Source organism: Lonchura striata, chromosome 2 (assembly GCF_050655825.1).
Source record: "Lonchura striata isolate lonStrDom1 chromosome 2, ASM5065582v1, whole genome shotgun sequence".
NCBI classification, from domain to species: Eukaryota; Metazoa; Chordata; class Aves; order Passeriformes; family Estrildidae; genus Lonchura; species Lonchura striata.
In genome coordinates, this window is record NC_140704.1 from 117,722,778 (window position 1) to 117,736,380 (window position 13,603).

Consider the following 13,603-nt stretch of genomic DNA (forward strand, 5'->3'; position numbering starts at 1 on the left):
AAACCAACCAAGCAAAGACAAACAAACAAAACCCACACAAAAATCCCACTGAAGCCCCAGGTAACTAGGTTTCTAACAGGAAAGTCAGATTTTACTCAGAGAAAGACTTTAGTGCAGGAAGTTTTGCAGAGAGTGGCCTCGTGGTGGCCAACTGGGCAGAACCAAATACCAAAGAAAGAGGAGCAGAAGACATCCAAGGCATTGGTAGAAAAATACCTGTGACAGGTGATATGATCAAGGCATAATTATCCTCTTACTAGGTGGGTGTGATATTCTCTTAGCCATTCCTTTTGGAATGTAAAGCAATGCTTTAAGCTGGATAGATGAATTTGGCTCCTCTGAGCTGCTGCTCCTCTGGAAAAATAAATTAAGTAAAACAAGCAAAGGTGCTCAGTTTCTGGACATTCAACATGAAAGTGTCCCAGAGCTGTTAGTTACAGGATAACACTTCCACTTGTAACTTTATCCACTGAGCCTTTAACAGGCTTGGGCACAGCAGTGACATAAAAAGCTGGTTTATTCCATGTGCTGCCACTCTCTGTCTTGCAGTCACAGACTCTCAACCATTTCATCCACCTCACTACAATATGCCAAATGTCCAATAATACAAGATAACTTTCGAGGAGCTCTTACTCTTAACCTACTGAGTGGGCAATCTGACAACTATGCCTAAAGCATGTGCATATGTGTGGGTGAGTTCATTAACATATATTAGAATTCTTTTCTGTCTAAAATAGCACACTGCTTGATGCAGAAAGCCTGCCTGTCACATTTGTCAATGAAAAGGAAGAAGCACGAGCATCAAGTTTCCTGTTCATATTTCAGCTGACAGTGAACTGCCACAAGCTTCAGTGGGAGTTTGTTGCAGCCCCAAATATATCTGAATTGTTAAAAAATAGATTTAGAGATTTATTTGGAACTTGACCCCAGTTGCAAGCCTCTTATGACATTAGTAGATAAGAACAGAATCTCTTCCAACTTACTGGTTATCATTACTGGGAGGATTCAAAGTCAAAGCAGCAACTGTGAGAGCTATATAACCTCACCTAAAGCTTGCAGAAACCAAGAGGTGGCTTTCATTGCTTTACCAGGCCTGACTATGTACTGAAAAGTAACTGGACTATATGATCCATATCTGTGCCCTCACTCCAGTGGCTGTCAGCTAGTGTTCCAGCACAGGTCTTCCCAGGCTGTGGAGTTACTGGGAAAGCAGCATGCTGTGGCCATGCACATCAGCCCTGAGAACAAGCTAAAGGCTTGCACACCTACCTGATTGTAATGTGCTGGTTTATTCCATGTGCTGCTGCAACCAAGGAGGAAATCTTACGTCTCAGTAATTAAGTTTAAGTAATAGAATCTTTGCACTCTGAGCTGAAAAGATGTCATTGTGTTTTAGCATAAAGTGGGGATAAAAGTATAAAGTTTTGTCTACGATCTTCTGCATATTCCTGGGCTTAGGGCTTTTTTTTTTTTTTTTAATTTGGTTGAGGTTTTATTTTGGTTTTCAAATTGACATTTGTGGCTTAGATTTTAAATATTCTTCCTTTGGTAATGCTATTTTCTTGGTAGCCCACCTTTATGCTAAGAAATTAGCAAATACTATAAATGTTACAACTAAACCAAATATCACCTGAGGTGTTTTTAACCAGGGAAATAATTTTCACTCCTGACCTTTACACTCCTTTGTGTTTATAAGGTCACATGGAAAAATGCTTCATAATCTGAATGTCAGATAGGTATGCTTTGGAGCGGAAAAGTTATGACAAACATTCTTATCTCACCACTTCAGCATTACTCTTAAGGCATACAGTGGTTTTGCCACTATTGTCAAAAGTAACATCTCTGATGCTTGCCTAAATCCTTGGACTATTTTTTAAAATTACTTATTAGCAGTCAGTAATATGAGCCCATACTTTTTTTTATATGATTCATAGATATTATCTATCAGGATAAGAAGCAAGAACATGTGCCATTAATTTTCCTCAATTTTTGTTTCATTGCTCTTTAGGGACAATTTTATAATGGACTAAATTTGTTGCTATTGTTTCCTAGAGAAGGACATCTCTTTCCTTGAGAGATCCAGAAACTCTGCACCTAGGCATCTGCAGAGATGAAACAATGAACCAACTGGAGACAAGCTGATCACCTCAACACCTACTCCCCATTCTCATTTAAGTTTTGGAGTACTTGGCACTCTCCAGGTGGAATTTGGATGGTTCTGTGGATTCCTCCAGGCAGGACCCTCTGCCTGGACAAGTTTCTTTATGTTCCAGTGTGCTCATTAATATCCAGGGTGGAGGATATTCAGAAACTCCAAAGCTACAAAATCAACCCAATTCTGCACAGACTGCAGGTAGTCAGAGGAGACTTGTAAGTGACCAGTTATTTGTCCATAGTCAGAATAAACTTCCTGCAGATGCAAAAATGGTCATGCAGGATAGATTCATATACACTACTTAGGGAGGTAGAAGATATTTTGTAGCTCCAGACAATCACCAGAAATTGATTATGTGTGTGCTGGAGCAGTCACAAGGCACATGACAGCTACATGTAGGATCTGAGGAGTAATGCAGGTTCCAAAGCCTCGTGAGATCCAGCCAACACCACACTATGAGGACCTGTGCAACAGAACCCCCTCTTGCCATCTAGACACTGACTGTCCCATTCAAGGATTTGATTCCTCACAGTGATTCAATATTAGCAAAATTGGACCCTACTGACTATTTGTGTTATACTCAGCAATTGGTTGAAACCATATCCAGTTTGAGTATAAACAGAGCATGAGAAGGCAGGGGTTGAAGTCCTTTGGTTAAAGGTGTCTTACATCATTCCATCAGTAGCCTAAAAGCATTTTTGGGTTCCTCAGAAAACATGTACAGGATAGCTGTCCATCTCCAGTTTTCTAATTCTCCGTGTTTTCTTCTCTAACCCATTTTCAAACAAGGTACATTGCTACTCCAGATGGTGGGGACAGAGAAGGCAGACTCCCGTTCTCAAAGTGCAGAGAACATCCAGTACAGAAGGTTCTCATACAATTTTTTAATTCCCATAGCACCTTCAGAGAGGTCTGAAATCTGCTGTCATGAAGTAACAACTGTAAAATTACATGAATAGAAGACCTATGAGGTCTAAAAAACATCTCCTTTTTGCCCTGAAGGAACCTGAAGTCTACAGAAGGCAAAATAATAACCACCTCGATTCCCATAGATCCACAAATCAATGAAGCAATTGCCTAAATTGTTGCTAATGAGGCTGTATTCTAAAAGAGCAAGGAATTTTGTTAATTCCTACAAATAATATTCGCTGGTTTAATTGATAAATCTACTACCCATTCCTGCACACATGGGTAGCACAGCTCAAACCAGCAACTGCCTGACAGCATTCCACAGCTCTGGTGGTTGCAGCAAGAAGCAGCAAAGTGTGATGGAAAACTTCCATGTCCTACAGTGAAATTCTGGATATATTAGAAGCAGCAGAAAGATACCTACATACATAAAATAAGCTCTTCTGAAGTTAGGTAAACAGTACTGAGATAGGTCACTCATTGCTTGTTCTGTGTACCTGACCAGCCTGACATGGTTTTGTCCTATGGGACTTAATACTATCTGCACCAAAGGAATTTCTACAACTCTGTAATAACCTGCACCACTGCTCAGCTCTCTACCTTGCCATCCTATAACATGGGCCCTGGATCATATTTAGCCCAGGGGAATTCATTATTAATATGAATTAGAGATATGAATCTGTGAACACAAATTATCTCAGAGTGGATATATTAGGCTATATAAACAGCACATGTCTGAATCCAAGTCACATTTTTCTAATCCATAATAACAGTTTACTGTCCAAAGCAGCCTGAAATGTTGTTAGATATATGATCCTTCCAAAAATGTTTTATATGCTATCACTCTCTAATTGAAATGTGAAAATGCTCCATTTAAAAAAGTATAGGTGTCTGGAAGGAAATTAATACTTATTCATTCCATTCATGTGAATCTGAAGCTGACAGGAAGAAACAGGAATCTACAAATGCATTCTACATTTCAGTTATCCTTTCACATTTTGAAACAAGAAAGGTTGGGGAGGGGCAGTTGGAAGCTATGTTATTTTTTCTCATTTTCTATTTCTGGTCATTTAGGCATTGCTTGTCAGACTGGGCCTTCAGAGTTTTAAAATTAGTTGTAATTTCTATCTATATTGTTGTTCTTGTATTTTATTCCTCCTGCTACACAGGTGCATCTTATGCTACCGTGTCATGCATTTGTCTCTTGGGAGAGTGGGTGGTTCTCACAAATACAAAACCTATTAAGCTCTACAAGACAAAAATAAATTCAACATTGAAAAAAAACACTGTAGCCAAAGTGTCACAAAATGTAGTGCTGCACTCTGCTAAAACAACATTCTTTCTTTTCCTGAGACTTCTGTTGAGTCCATGACACCATCTGTATGTTTCCCCTCAAGTTAAAACAATAGCATTTCCTAAACATGGATGAACACTTTGGAAAGGAAAGCAACTTTTGACCCCCAAGTATTTATCTCATTAGATTCAAGTCTTATATTATAGATTAAAAAAACCCTTAAAATTGGTAGCAGCTAATTTTAATTCCCCTACAATTGTCATGGCCTCAAAAGAAGATTTAGCAACCTGAAACAAGCCTACACAAAGGGATCTCGTGACACAGGAGGATGATTAGCTATGTATCCAAAAATCAAATACAAATAAAATGAAGAAAGCTATACTCATCTTTGTACAAGCTAGCATTTCATCTCTCAAAGACATCTGTCACTTACATATGGCATAACTTTCAGCATAGCGGAGAGAGCACTATTAAGTGCTGTAGAGCAAATGTGAAGCTCACAGATAGGTCAGAAATGAACAGGGACTTCAAGGGGACTTGTCATTTCATCAACACCACTTATCTGCACACTCTGCAAAATGCAGTCTCCAAAAAGGCTTTGTACAATTGTGCAACTCTGCAAAAAAACCAACCAGTGCATCCACCAAAATTTGTTTCATGCTGTCTTCAGTTGGGGGGGCTCAATGAAAACCATGTAAGTGTTATCTAGTTTTGTGTTTCCTCCTCACCTTCACAGAAGCAAAGAGAAAACAGTTTTTAAAGACTCTGGCAGTCAGACCTTCAATGGAGAAATGAGCATTGGCCCTTCCCCCATTGCTACAAAGGGAACCAGCAGGTTTGAGACATCCTCAATACTCACCAAAAGCCAGATTTTCAGGAGAGCTCAGTGCCTCAATCAAGCATCCTGAAGCCTCTGCATTGGCTAATCAAGTGAAAGAAAGGAAAAAAGAAAAAATATAGGCCCTAAATACTTATATTCTGTACCATTTTCCTTAGGATGGCCTTGAAGTCAAAACCTCAGGAAACCCTTTTCAACTCCTAGGCTGATACACCTCCGTGCCAAGAGCTCTAGCTCTCCAAGATCCCTCACTTGTACCTTTTGTTCTCTGCCTCACCACTCCCTTGTCATTGTATTCCCATGCACGTGAAGAATTCATTATCCCTTTGCCTTCCATCCCAGCACTTAAATGAGTGTTTTCCGTAGAATTCAACACCTTAGAACTTCCATGGGGGAAAATCATCGATTTAAGCTTTTCAGTTCCCTTGAGGCTATGGCCTTTTGGGCAAGACTTTGAAAGCAAATAAAAAAGGAAAAAAGAGAGATGTTTCTTATTTCCCCCCTCCTTTGTTGCTTGCAGCCCATGGGATCGGAGAGGACGGAGATACGCAAACGGCAGATGGCTACGACCCCAGAGACCCCAGGTGCTGCACAGGCTCAGCTCAGCACAGGAAATCGAGGGTCCAATGCCTGCTGCTTTTGTTGGTGCTGTTGCTGCAGCTGCTCATGGTAACCCCTCTCATTCAAGCCTCTAGGGAACAGAATAGCAGGGAAGAGACACATAGCTTCTGCACAGGACAACATAAACCGAAGAAAATATTTGTATAATTCTGCAGATCTGGCACACAAAGAGATAGCTGTGCTCTACTACTAGACACAACCCTGCATAGTATCTCTATTGCTCTTTTTTTGTCAATACTGTGTAATGTCTATTTTGTGCTGGACAGGGTCTTCTCAGCACTGAGCTTCACCAAGGCTCCCACTAAAAACTGAAAGCAATACCAGAATATGTCAGATCTTTATTTTTAGATTTAGGCCTTGACAAGCAGCACCAAAGGTGTTAAATGGAGTTAGGAGAAAGTGGAAGAATTTGTAGGTCAGAAAATGAATTAGCAGGTGCCCAGCACACTTCTTTTCCCCTGAAGGTAACTGGATCTGTTGTCACTAATTAGTATTGCAACTCATGGCACCTGCAACTCATATGAAGATAACCACTGGGACCAGAAACTTTAAACATTGTGGGTATTTGCTGAGGGTGAGGACCGAAGCAGAAAAAAAATTCAGAAAAACTCCCTTTACAAAAGTCCCACTCACGTTAAGGAAGAAAATTTATCAGTCAAAGCAAAAGAGAAGGAATCACTTGATTCCTTAAATTAACAATGTGCTCACCTTCACTTTTGTACCAGCTCCTCCAGATCCAAGTGATTTCATTCTAAACTGAAATAAATGTTCCCATACTCAAAAGCCCTGTATCTGTTGAGGGCAAAGTGCTACTTAATGGGTGAGAGCAGAACTTGCATTCAAATAAACAAAAAATCTTAAACAGCCATAGAGTTCAGCCAAAACACTGGCAGCAAGTGGAATGCTTCTTAGAAATTCACTATCCACCACATAAACACTTCAGAGCAAGCAAACCTGGCACTAAGGTGATGGGAAGTGGTCATAAATAACCTTACAGCCTGGGCTAGGAATATATTCTACTAATGCTGTTTTCCAACAGCACCTTGTGGCAAATGCTTTGGAGAACACCATTAGAAGGCAAGGGAAGAGCAGACTGATCAGTTCCTTGCTATTGGTACTCAGCTCATCAGAAGCCAAGAAACACAAGATTCTGCCCTCCTTCATGCAAATAGTGAATATTTTGCAAGGACAAAATGCTGCTTGGAGGTTTGGTTTTTTTTGTAACATACCAAGAACTCTGGCTCTGATCCTACCAAGTTGTTCAGCAGATGCTTAGAGGTAAACTAAGGTAGAATTTAGAGAGACATTAACACTCTGCCTGTACAGGGTCTATTTGCTACCTACTGCATCAATGTTAAAGTATGCCATACAAATTCTAATGCCATTTCAACAGCTGTCCAGTGCAATTGCAAGTGGCTCAGTCCAGAGCTGCATTACACAAAAATGGTTTTCCATTGAAGGAAAAAATAAGACACATTTATCTGACATAGTATGTCGTGGCATATAAAATTTGCATTTTACCTTTTAAATTGTTGATAAAGTGGGGTTTTTTTGTCATTTTACCTTTTTTTTCAGGATATTTTCCAGGATGCTCATTTTCTGTGTATCTCACTATTCAAACAATTCAAAGAAAGCAATTTACTCAATAGGGTTTGTGAAAATACCCAAATTTCATGATGCTTAAAATTCCTATTTGCATTTCAGAATCATCTGGGAAACCAATACAGTCTCAGAAACAGAGTAGGTTGTTTCGGCTTTAAAATATTTTCTGATTTTTTTTTTTAACAATTGTTTTCTAGTAGCAAGAAATGCAAAACAAACCAAAATTAAGCTATTTATGTTCCCCATTCATAGACCATTTCCTCAAAATAGCCTAAGCTCTTGGAACAGAAAGATTATGAATAGGAATAAAAATAACAGTCTCCATGAGTCATGCTGCTGAGCTGCTGAACATCCAATATTCAGCATATTCTTAATAGTAGATTTAGAATGAACTGAAATGAGTCTCCCAGCTGGATGCTCAGAGCCCGTGTTCATTCCTACAGTCAAATCCAGGCCTCCAGCCTGTTACTCTTCCAGATCCTGAGAGGATACAGTATTGCACTAGTCTCTTCATTGTTTACTTGTACATTTCTAGGGAAAGAGCCTGCCTGTAAGTAATTTTCTGAAGCATGTTCTCTTAGGGAAGCTTTTGTTATTTCTTTGGTCTTTTTCCTTTTCTGTGCATTATCCTTTGAAGACTATTCCCTTCTATTCTGTTGGATGTCCTCAATCCAAAAATAGCTCTAACAAGAGTATCACTTCTGTCTGTGTGTGAAGAATACATATAACTTTACATATTCTAAAAAGGCCAGAACCACTGGTAAAAAGGGTAGTAAAGGCTTTAGACCCATATAACCTAAGAGAAAAAAGAACGCGCATTACTACTTACTTATTTCTCTTTTTTTTTTCTGAAAAGGTAAGTTGAGAGAGTTCATTGGTTTGAACATACGGTTCAGATATTGCTGAAAAGAAAAGTGTTTGCAGTATCTGCTCTCCATCTTAGTTATACAAAAGCTTTCCTGTGTCTTCAACACATGGACTGCTGTGGCAAAAAGAAAAGCAAGTCTCTGCAGAATACGGACTAACAGTAGACAAAGATGAAGAAGGAGATGCCCAGTAAATAATATGGTAGCAAATAAGACCTGGCCAAGAGTATAGAATGCAAAACAGTCAGAAAAATCCACTGGTTTAACAAAAAACCTTCCTAGAGATAAATGAGATTCTTAGGCATTAAGGCAGCAAAACTTAGAATATTAGTATGAAAGAAAGGTAAGATACAAATGAAGAAATTAAGTTTGGTATTTCCTTAGAAGTTATAGCAACTGTGTTGCCTTGTTTAGGCTGGAGGGCCCGTTTCATATAAATAACAGTCAATATAAAATATTGCTTAAAATATGACATATTTTAAGCAGCTTTACAGATTATATGACAGCATGTGTGTATGCACATGCATTTCTCACTAAACTACTATAGCCTGGATGAACTGGAATGTAGTCCCCACTCCCCAAAAAAACTATTTTTATTTTCAAATCCAGGTTCAAATGAAAATTAATCATCTACAACTACAAAAGAAGTTTTTTAAAACTAGAGCTATTTTAACATTTAATGAAAGAAGCAGGAGTTCACAGCTACCTTTCCATAAGACACAAAAAACTGTCTGTGATCCCTAGTGATTGCAGCAAATTTTGTTTTTGTAATGCTACTAACAGGTCTTACCATTCAGACATACTCAAAATTATATTCAGCAATGATAGATCTGCTCTTTGTGCTCCAGACCTCACATTTTGATGCATATATTAGCAATTTTCTAAGATGTAATCAATCACCACACAATCTGGCTCCATCTACATCTGAACTCTGAAAGCTGCTTACCCTTCCAACAGCACATACAGTAGTCTTTAGCTCACTTAAATCTTATGTCCTGTTTCTGAACTCTGGCTTTCCTGTGACATGGTATCACCAGTCCAAACCAGCCCTCATCAGTCGAGAAAAAAAAATGCAAACAAATCCAAAGCCACCTGCCTTGAAACCTAACTCATATAAAACCAATGTGTCAGGTAAGTAAAAGCATTGCACTGAACATACACAGTACAAAAACCAATGAAGAATGAATTTGGTATGTGACAAAGGGTATGCATGTATACATATACATTCCATACACACTTATGTGTGTATATATGTAGAATTGGACCTGACAATTCTTACGGGTCCCTTCAGCTTGAGATATTTTATGGAACTATGCTCCTTCTGTAAAAAATCTTTATTATAGAATATTAAACAGAATACAGCTACACTTAAGGTTTATACAGCTTTAAGATTTATACAAAAATAAGGTGAGAATGTAACTGTGGGTAATGTGTCTATCATTAGCTTCTGTCCTTTTAGAATTATTTTTTTAGTATACAAGGAAAAGTATCTGATGCATGTTCAGCCTTTTTCTCTATAAAGTTTACTAAAACTTTGCTTGCTACTTTGCAGTCTTACTGTTAGAAATCAAGAAGAAGAGAGAGCAAGGAGAACATCTCATGAACTCCAAGCAGAGGGTATTCCAAACTGTGAGGAAAGGTATAATCTTCATTAAATGTTCTGTCAAGCTAAAATGAAACAAACCCAACAAACCGTACTAATTAATTACAATGGTTTACCTGAAATATGAAAATAACTATTATCTGCTTGTCATTTACACCCAATTTGCAAGTCACTTGTTTTTTTATCTTCTAATGAACCAAAGGTCTGATCTATAATATCTTCCTTCATTTGTATGCAGCACATAAGCACATCCCCACTCCCATCACAAATTAAAACCATCACTGTAAACTGTCTCCCTTTTTCCTGAAATAATTTAAAAATACACCCTGTTCCCACCCAGCAAGTATGCAATGAGCTTAACTGGCAGTGCTCAGCCTTACAAAAATAATAAACTGGAGCTTAAATCCTCCCAAAAGTCTGGCAATAGTTTCTTCAGAAATGCTCAGACAGGTAAAAGCACCTGCAAAATGGTAACATACAGGTGGGTACCTTTCAAAGGGTTTGAAGCATTGCTTTTTTATATGTATTTTTGTTCAATTTTTAACCATAATTTAACAAGGAATATTTGGGATAGAAAAAATGTCTAGCTGCTGCACGGGTACTTCTTTGTTGCAATTACTCTGAGCAGTAAACTGCAATTTCTGCATCAAAGCAGAGGCAATCACCTGCATCAGAGCTTTTGATAAGCACAATTTCAAAAAACATCTTATAAATATGTTTACACAAGTTTGCACTTGGGTAGTTCCAGTGAGGAATCAGAACCCCATGAACCTTACAATTTTGTTCCATTGTGATGGCAGATGCCTCCTGCCAGCTGCAAACAGCTTGAGTAACAATCACTCATTTCTCTCCTTTTACTCTTCTTCCTCGTTAAGCCCTGCTCCCACTCTCGAAGAAGTAAATGCCTGGGCTCAATCATTTGACAAGTTGATGCTTACTCCAGCTGGCAGAAATGCTTTTCGTGAATTTCTGCGAACAGAATTCAGCGAGGAAAACATGCTTTTCTGGATGGCCTGTGAGGAACTAAAACAAGAATCCAACAAAAGCGTCATTGAAGAAAAAGCAAGACTAATTTATGAAGATTATATTTCTATCCTTTCTCCAAAAGAGGTATATTGCTTTCCCTAATACATTCTTTGATGTTTCTTTGCACAGTTAGTTCTAACATGTGTTTAAAGCTACAGCAATACTCAGGGAGAACTTCACCCACCCCCCACATTCCACTGCCATCAAGTAGCTATTTAGGGGAAGAAAGCACCCACCATTGCGGTGAGATGGTGGAAACAACTTTCACTGGTTGTAAGGAAGCTCTTCCTGTGCTACCCTGGTGTGATGTGGAATTTTTAGTTTGAGGCACAAATATATGGCTGATCACATTATCCTTGCCCTACTCAATTTTTATTTGTTGGACAAATCAATTCCTTTTCTCGTTCCACTTGGAAGACGGTGTATACATTTCTCCAAAAGCACAGTAACCACAGATAAAGTGTTATTTTCAAAGTACAAATTTCTCAAATAGCAGCTGACAAAATATGGCATAGAACAAACACAATGACTTCCCCAAAAGTTTTGAAACTACTTGTCACTTTGCTGTTAGCAAATATGTCAAGTTTCAAAGACACCTCAGTACAGTTTGAATATAATCCTGCCAAGCAGGCTAGAATTTTAAACTTCAACATCCTTGCAAAATTGCAATTTAATTTTTTTTGGTGCCAGCTATAAGTATGTACTTTAAAAAAATGCTGCTTTTAATCTACCCAGTCTATTCCTGCAACACTACTATCTCTCTACAGGCACTAGACTTGCAGAAAAAAGAAAAAAATTACACTGTTGTATGGAATCATTACATAGCCCTACCTGTGGTTCACATAAACTCTGCTTTTTAACAGCAATTTGATTAAGAAACAGCTTCCCATGTTACATTGTCCACTTGCGTCATACTCTTACTCCAAACTCAGTCTCTTTACAACAGCACTAACTCTCCAGGAAATGAACTGTCACAAAAAATTATAAATGCTCTCTACTACAGAGCAGGAAGTTGGTCTGGAAATAACCCATCGGTCTCAGTAATAATGGGATTGCAGACAGCCTAGTTCAAATAAGGTACCTCAGTGAGGACAATACCTATACTCAAGATATTACTCCATTCAAATTTTGACAGAATCATTTTTTGCATAAGTTTATTTAGCAATTTTTACAGTCTTGGAGGACACCAGCTGGAATGCTTTAAAAAAATGGCATTTTCAACCAATGAAATAAAACTAAGACCCCACATGTACTATTCACCACTATTATTTACATGACTTTCTATTTTAATACCCAGGTCAGTCTGGACTCCAGAGTAAGAGAAGTTATTAACCGAAATATGCTGGAACCCTCACAACACACCTTTGATGATGCACAGCTTCAAATTTATACCTTAATGCACAGAGACTCTTACCCACGGTTTATGAACTCTGCTATTTATAAGGACTTGCTTCAGTCCTTGTCTGAAAAATCCATTGAAGCATAGAATTTTTTCTTAAGTGTATTTGTTTTAAAACAGACGGGACTCTACGCTACAAAAATCCACAGGGAAATTAGAATCAATCAGATATTTACCTGAAAATAACTCAGGCAAGTTTTACTACAGACTGGATAATTTAAATCTGCACAAAACTCTGACCCAATCAGCTAAGTACAGTTTCTGATTAAGTTCAGTATTACTTTCCAAAAGGAAATGAAGAGAATGAAGAAGAAACGTTGTTCAAAAAATGTAGTATTTTTTCCAACACAGCAGACAATTCAGACACAAAGCTATCACAACTTATGTCTGAGGTACAAATACTAAGCATGAAATTAAAACTGATTTTTAAGTGGAGTGTTAGAATTTTTTTGAAAACCAAACCAGTTGCCCCATCCACACTGTGACCAAAGTAAAAATATTACTGTCAATACTGTGTTACTCTAGGCAGTGCCATCACAGCTGGCATAGGTACACTCCACTTGTTTTGGTATATTTAATGCATACATAGTGCACTAATGGAAATTGGCATGGCAATCTCAAGTTTATGAAAGTTACTGGTTGAAATAATGCTGCTTATTAAAAAAAAAATCTTTTGCTGAAGAATTGTTATTTTAGTATTAGAATCTGCTGAAAGCATTACGTTCCCTTTGTTAATGTTCATAAAGTTAAATAATTTATTTCAGAGGAAGAAGTCTGGGCATTGAAATTCCAAAATAAAGCACAAGAATTCTCACATTCTCTTCCCTCAGTAGGTCTTTGTAAAACCCTTCACTATTTGCTCCCAAGAGGACGAGTTTCAACCAGCTTGGGTTTATAAATACAAAATTCTCCCATTCCCTGACAGATCTTGTAAGGTTTCCATTACAGATATACACACAATTTACTTAATAAAAACAGGAAGATGGAACTTGTGTTCTGATGCTATTTCAGACTGTCCAACAGCACCAGCTCTCTCCAGTTATAAACCACATTAATTTACAGTAATCATGGGAAATACCAGGAAAACATTAAGTCGAATCAACATAAACTATCTGTAGATCTGTTACTCTAATGTCTTCTTTCTTTTAAATTACAAGATTCACTACAATCCACTACATTAAACTCTGGAGTTTATAGTGGATTTCCACTGAATTGTATTTTTTTTTTCCTGTGTATTTATTTAAATGAGCCAAATGACACATATAGGTTGAAAAAAGACATATGAGAAAG

General features: G+C 38.0%; 1 protein-coding gene across 2 annotated transcripts in view; it reads left to right on the top strand.

The window, feature by feature from the left end:
* Window positions 1-13,129, top strand: part of RGS20 (regulator of G protein signaling 20) — a 34,517-nt gene extending 21,388 nt beyond the window's left edge. For both annotated transcript variants that reach the window (XM_085573818.1, XM_021555695.4), the window contains 4 exons: window positions 5,717-5,865; window positions 9,838-9,924; window positions 10,764-10,998; window positions 12,212-13,129. In XM_085573818.1, coding sequence (XP_085429944.1) covers window positions 5,717-5,865; window positions 9,838-9,924; window positions 10,764-10,998; window positions 12,212-12,400 — 660 coding nt within the window. In that variant the 3' untranslated portion in view covers window positions 12,401-13,129. The remainder of the gene's footprint in view (window positions 1-5,716; window positions 5,866-9,837; window positions 9,925-10,763; window positions 10,999-12,211) is intronic.
* Window positions 13,130-13,603: the final 474 nt, after the last annotated feature.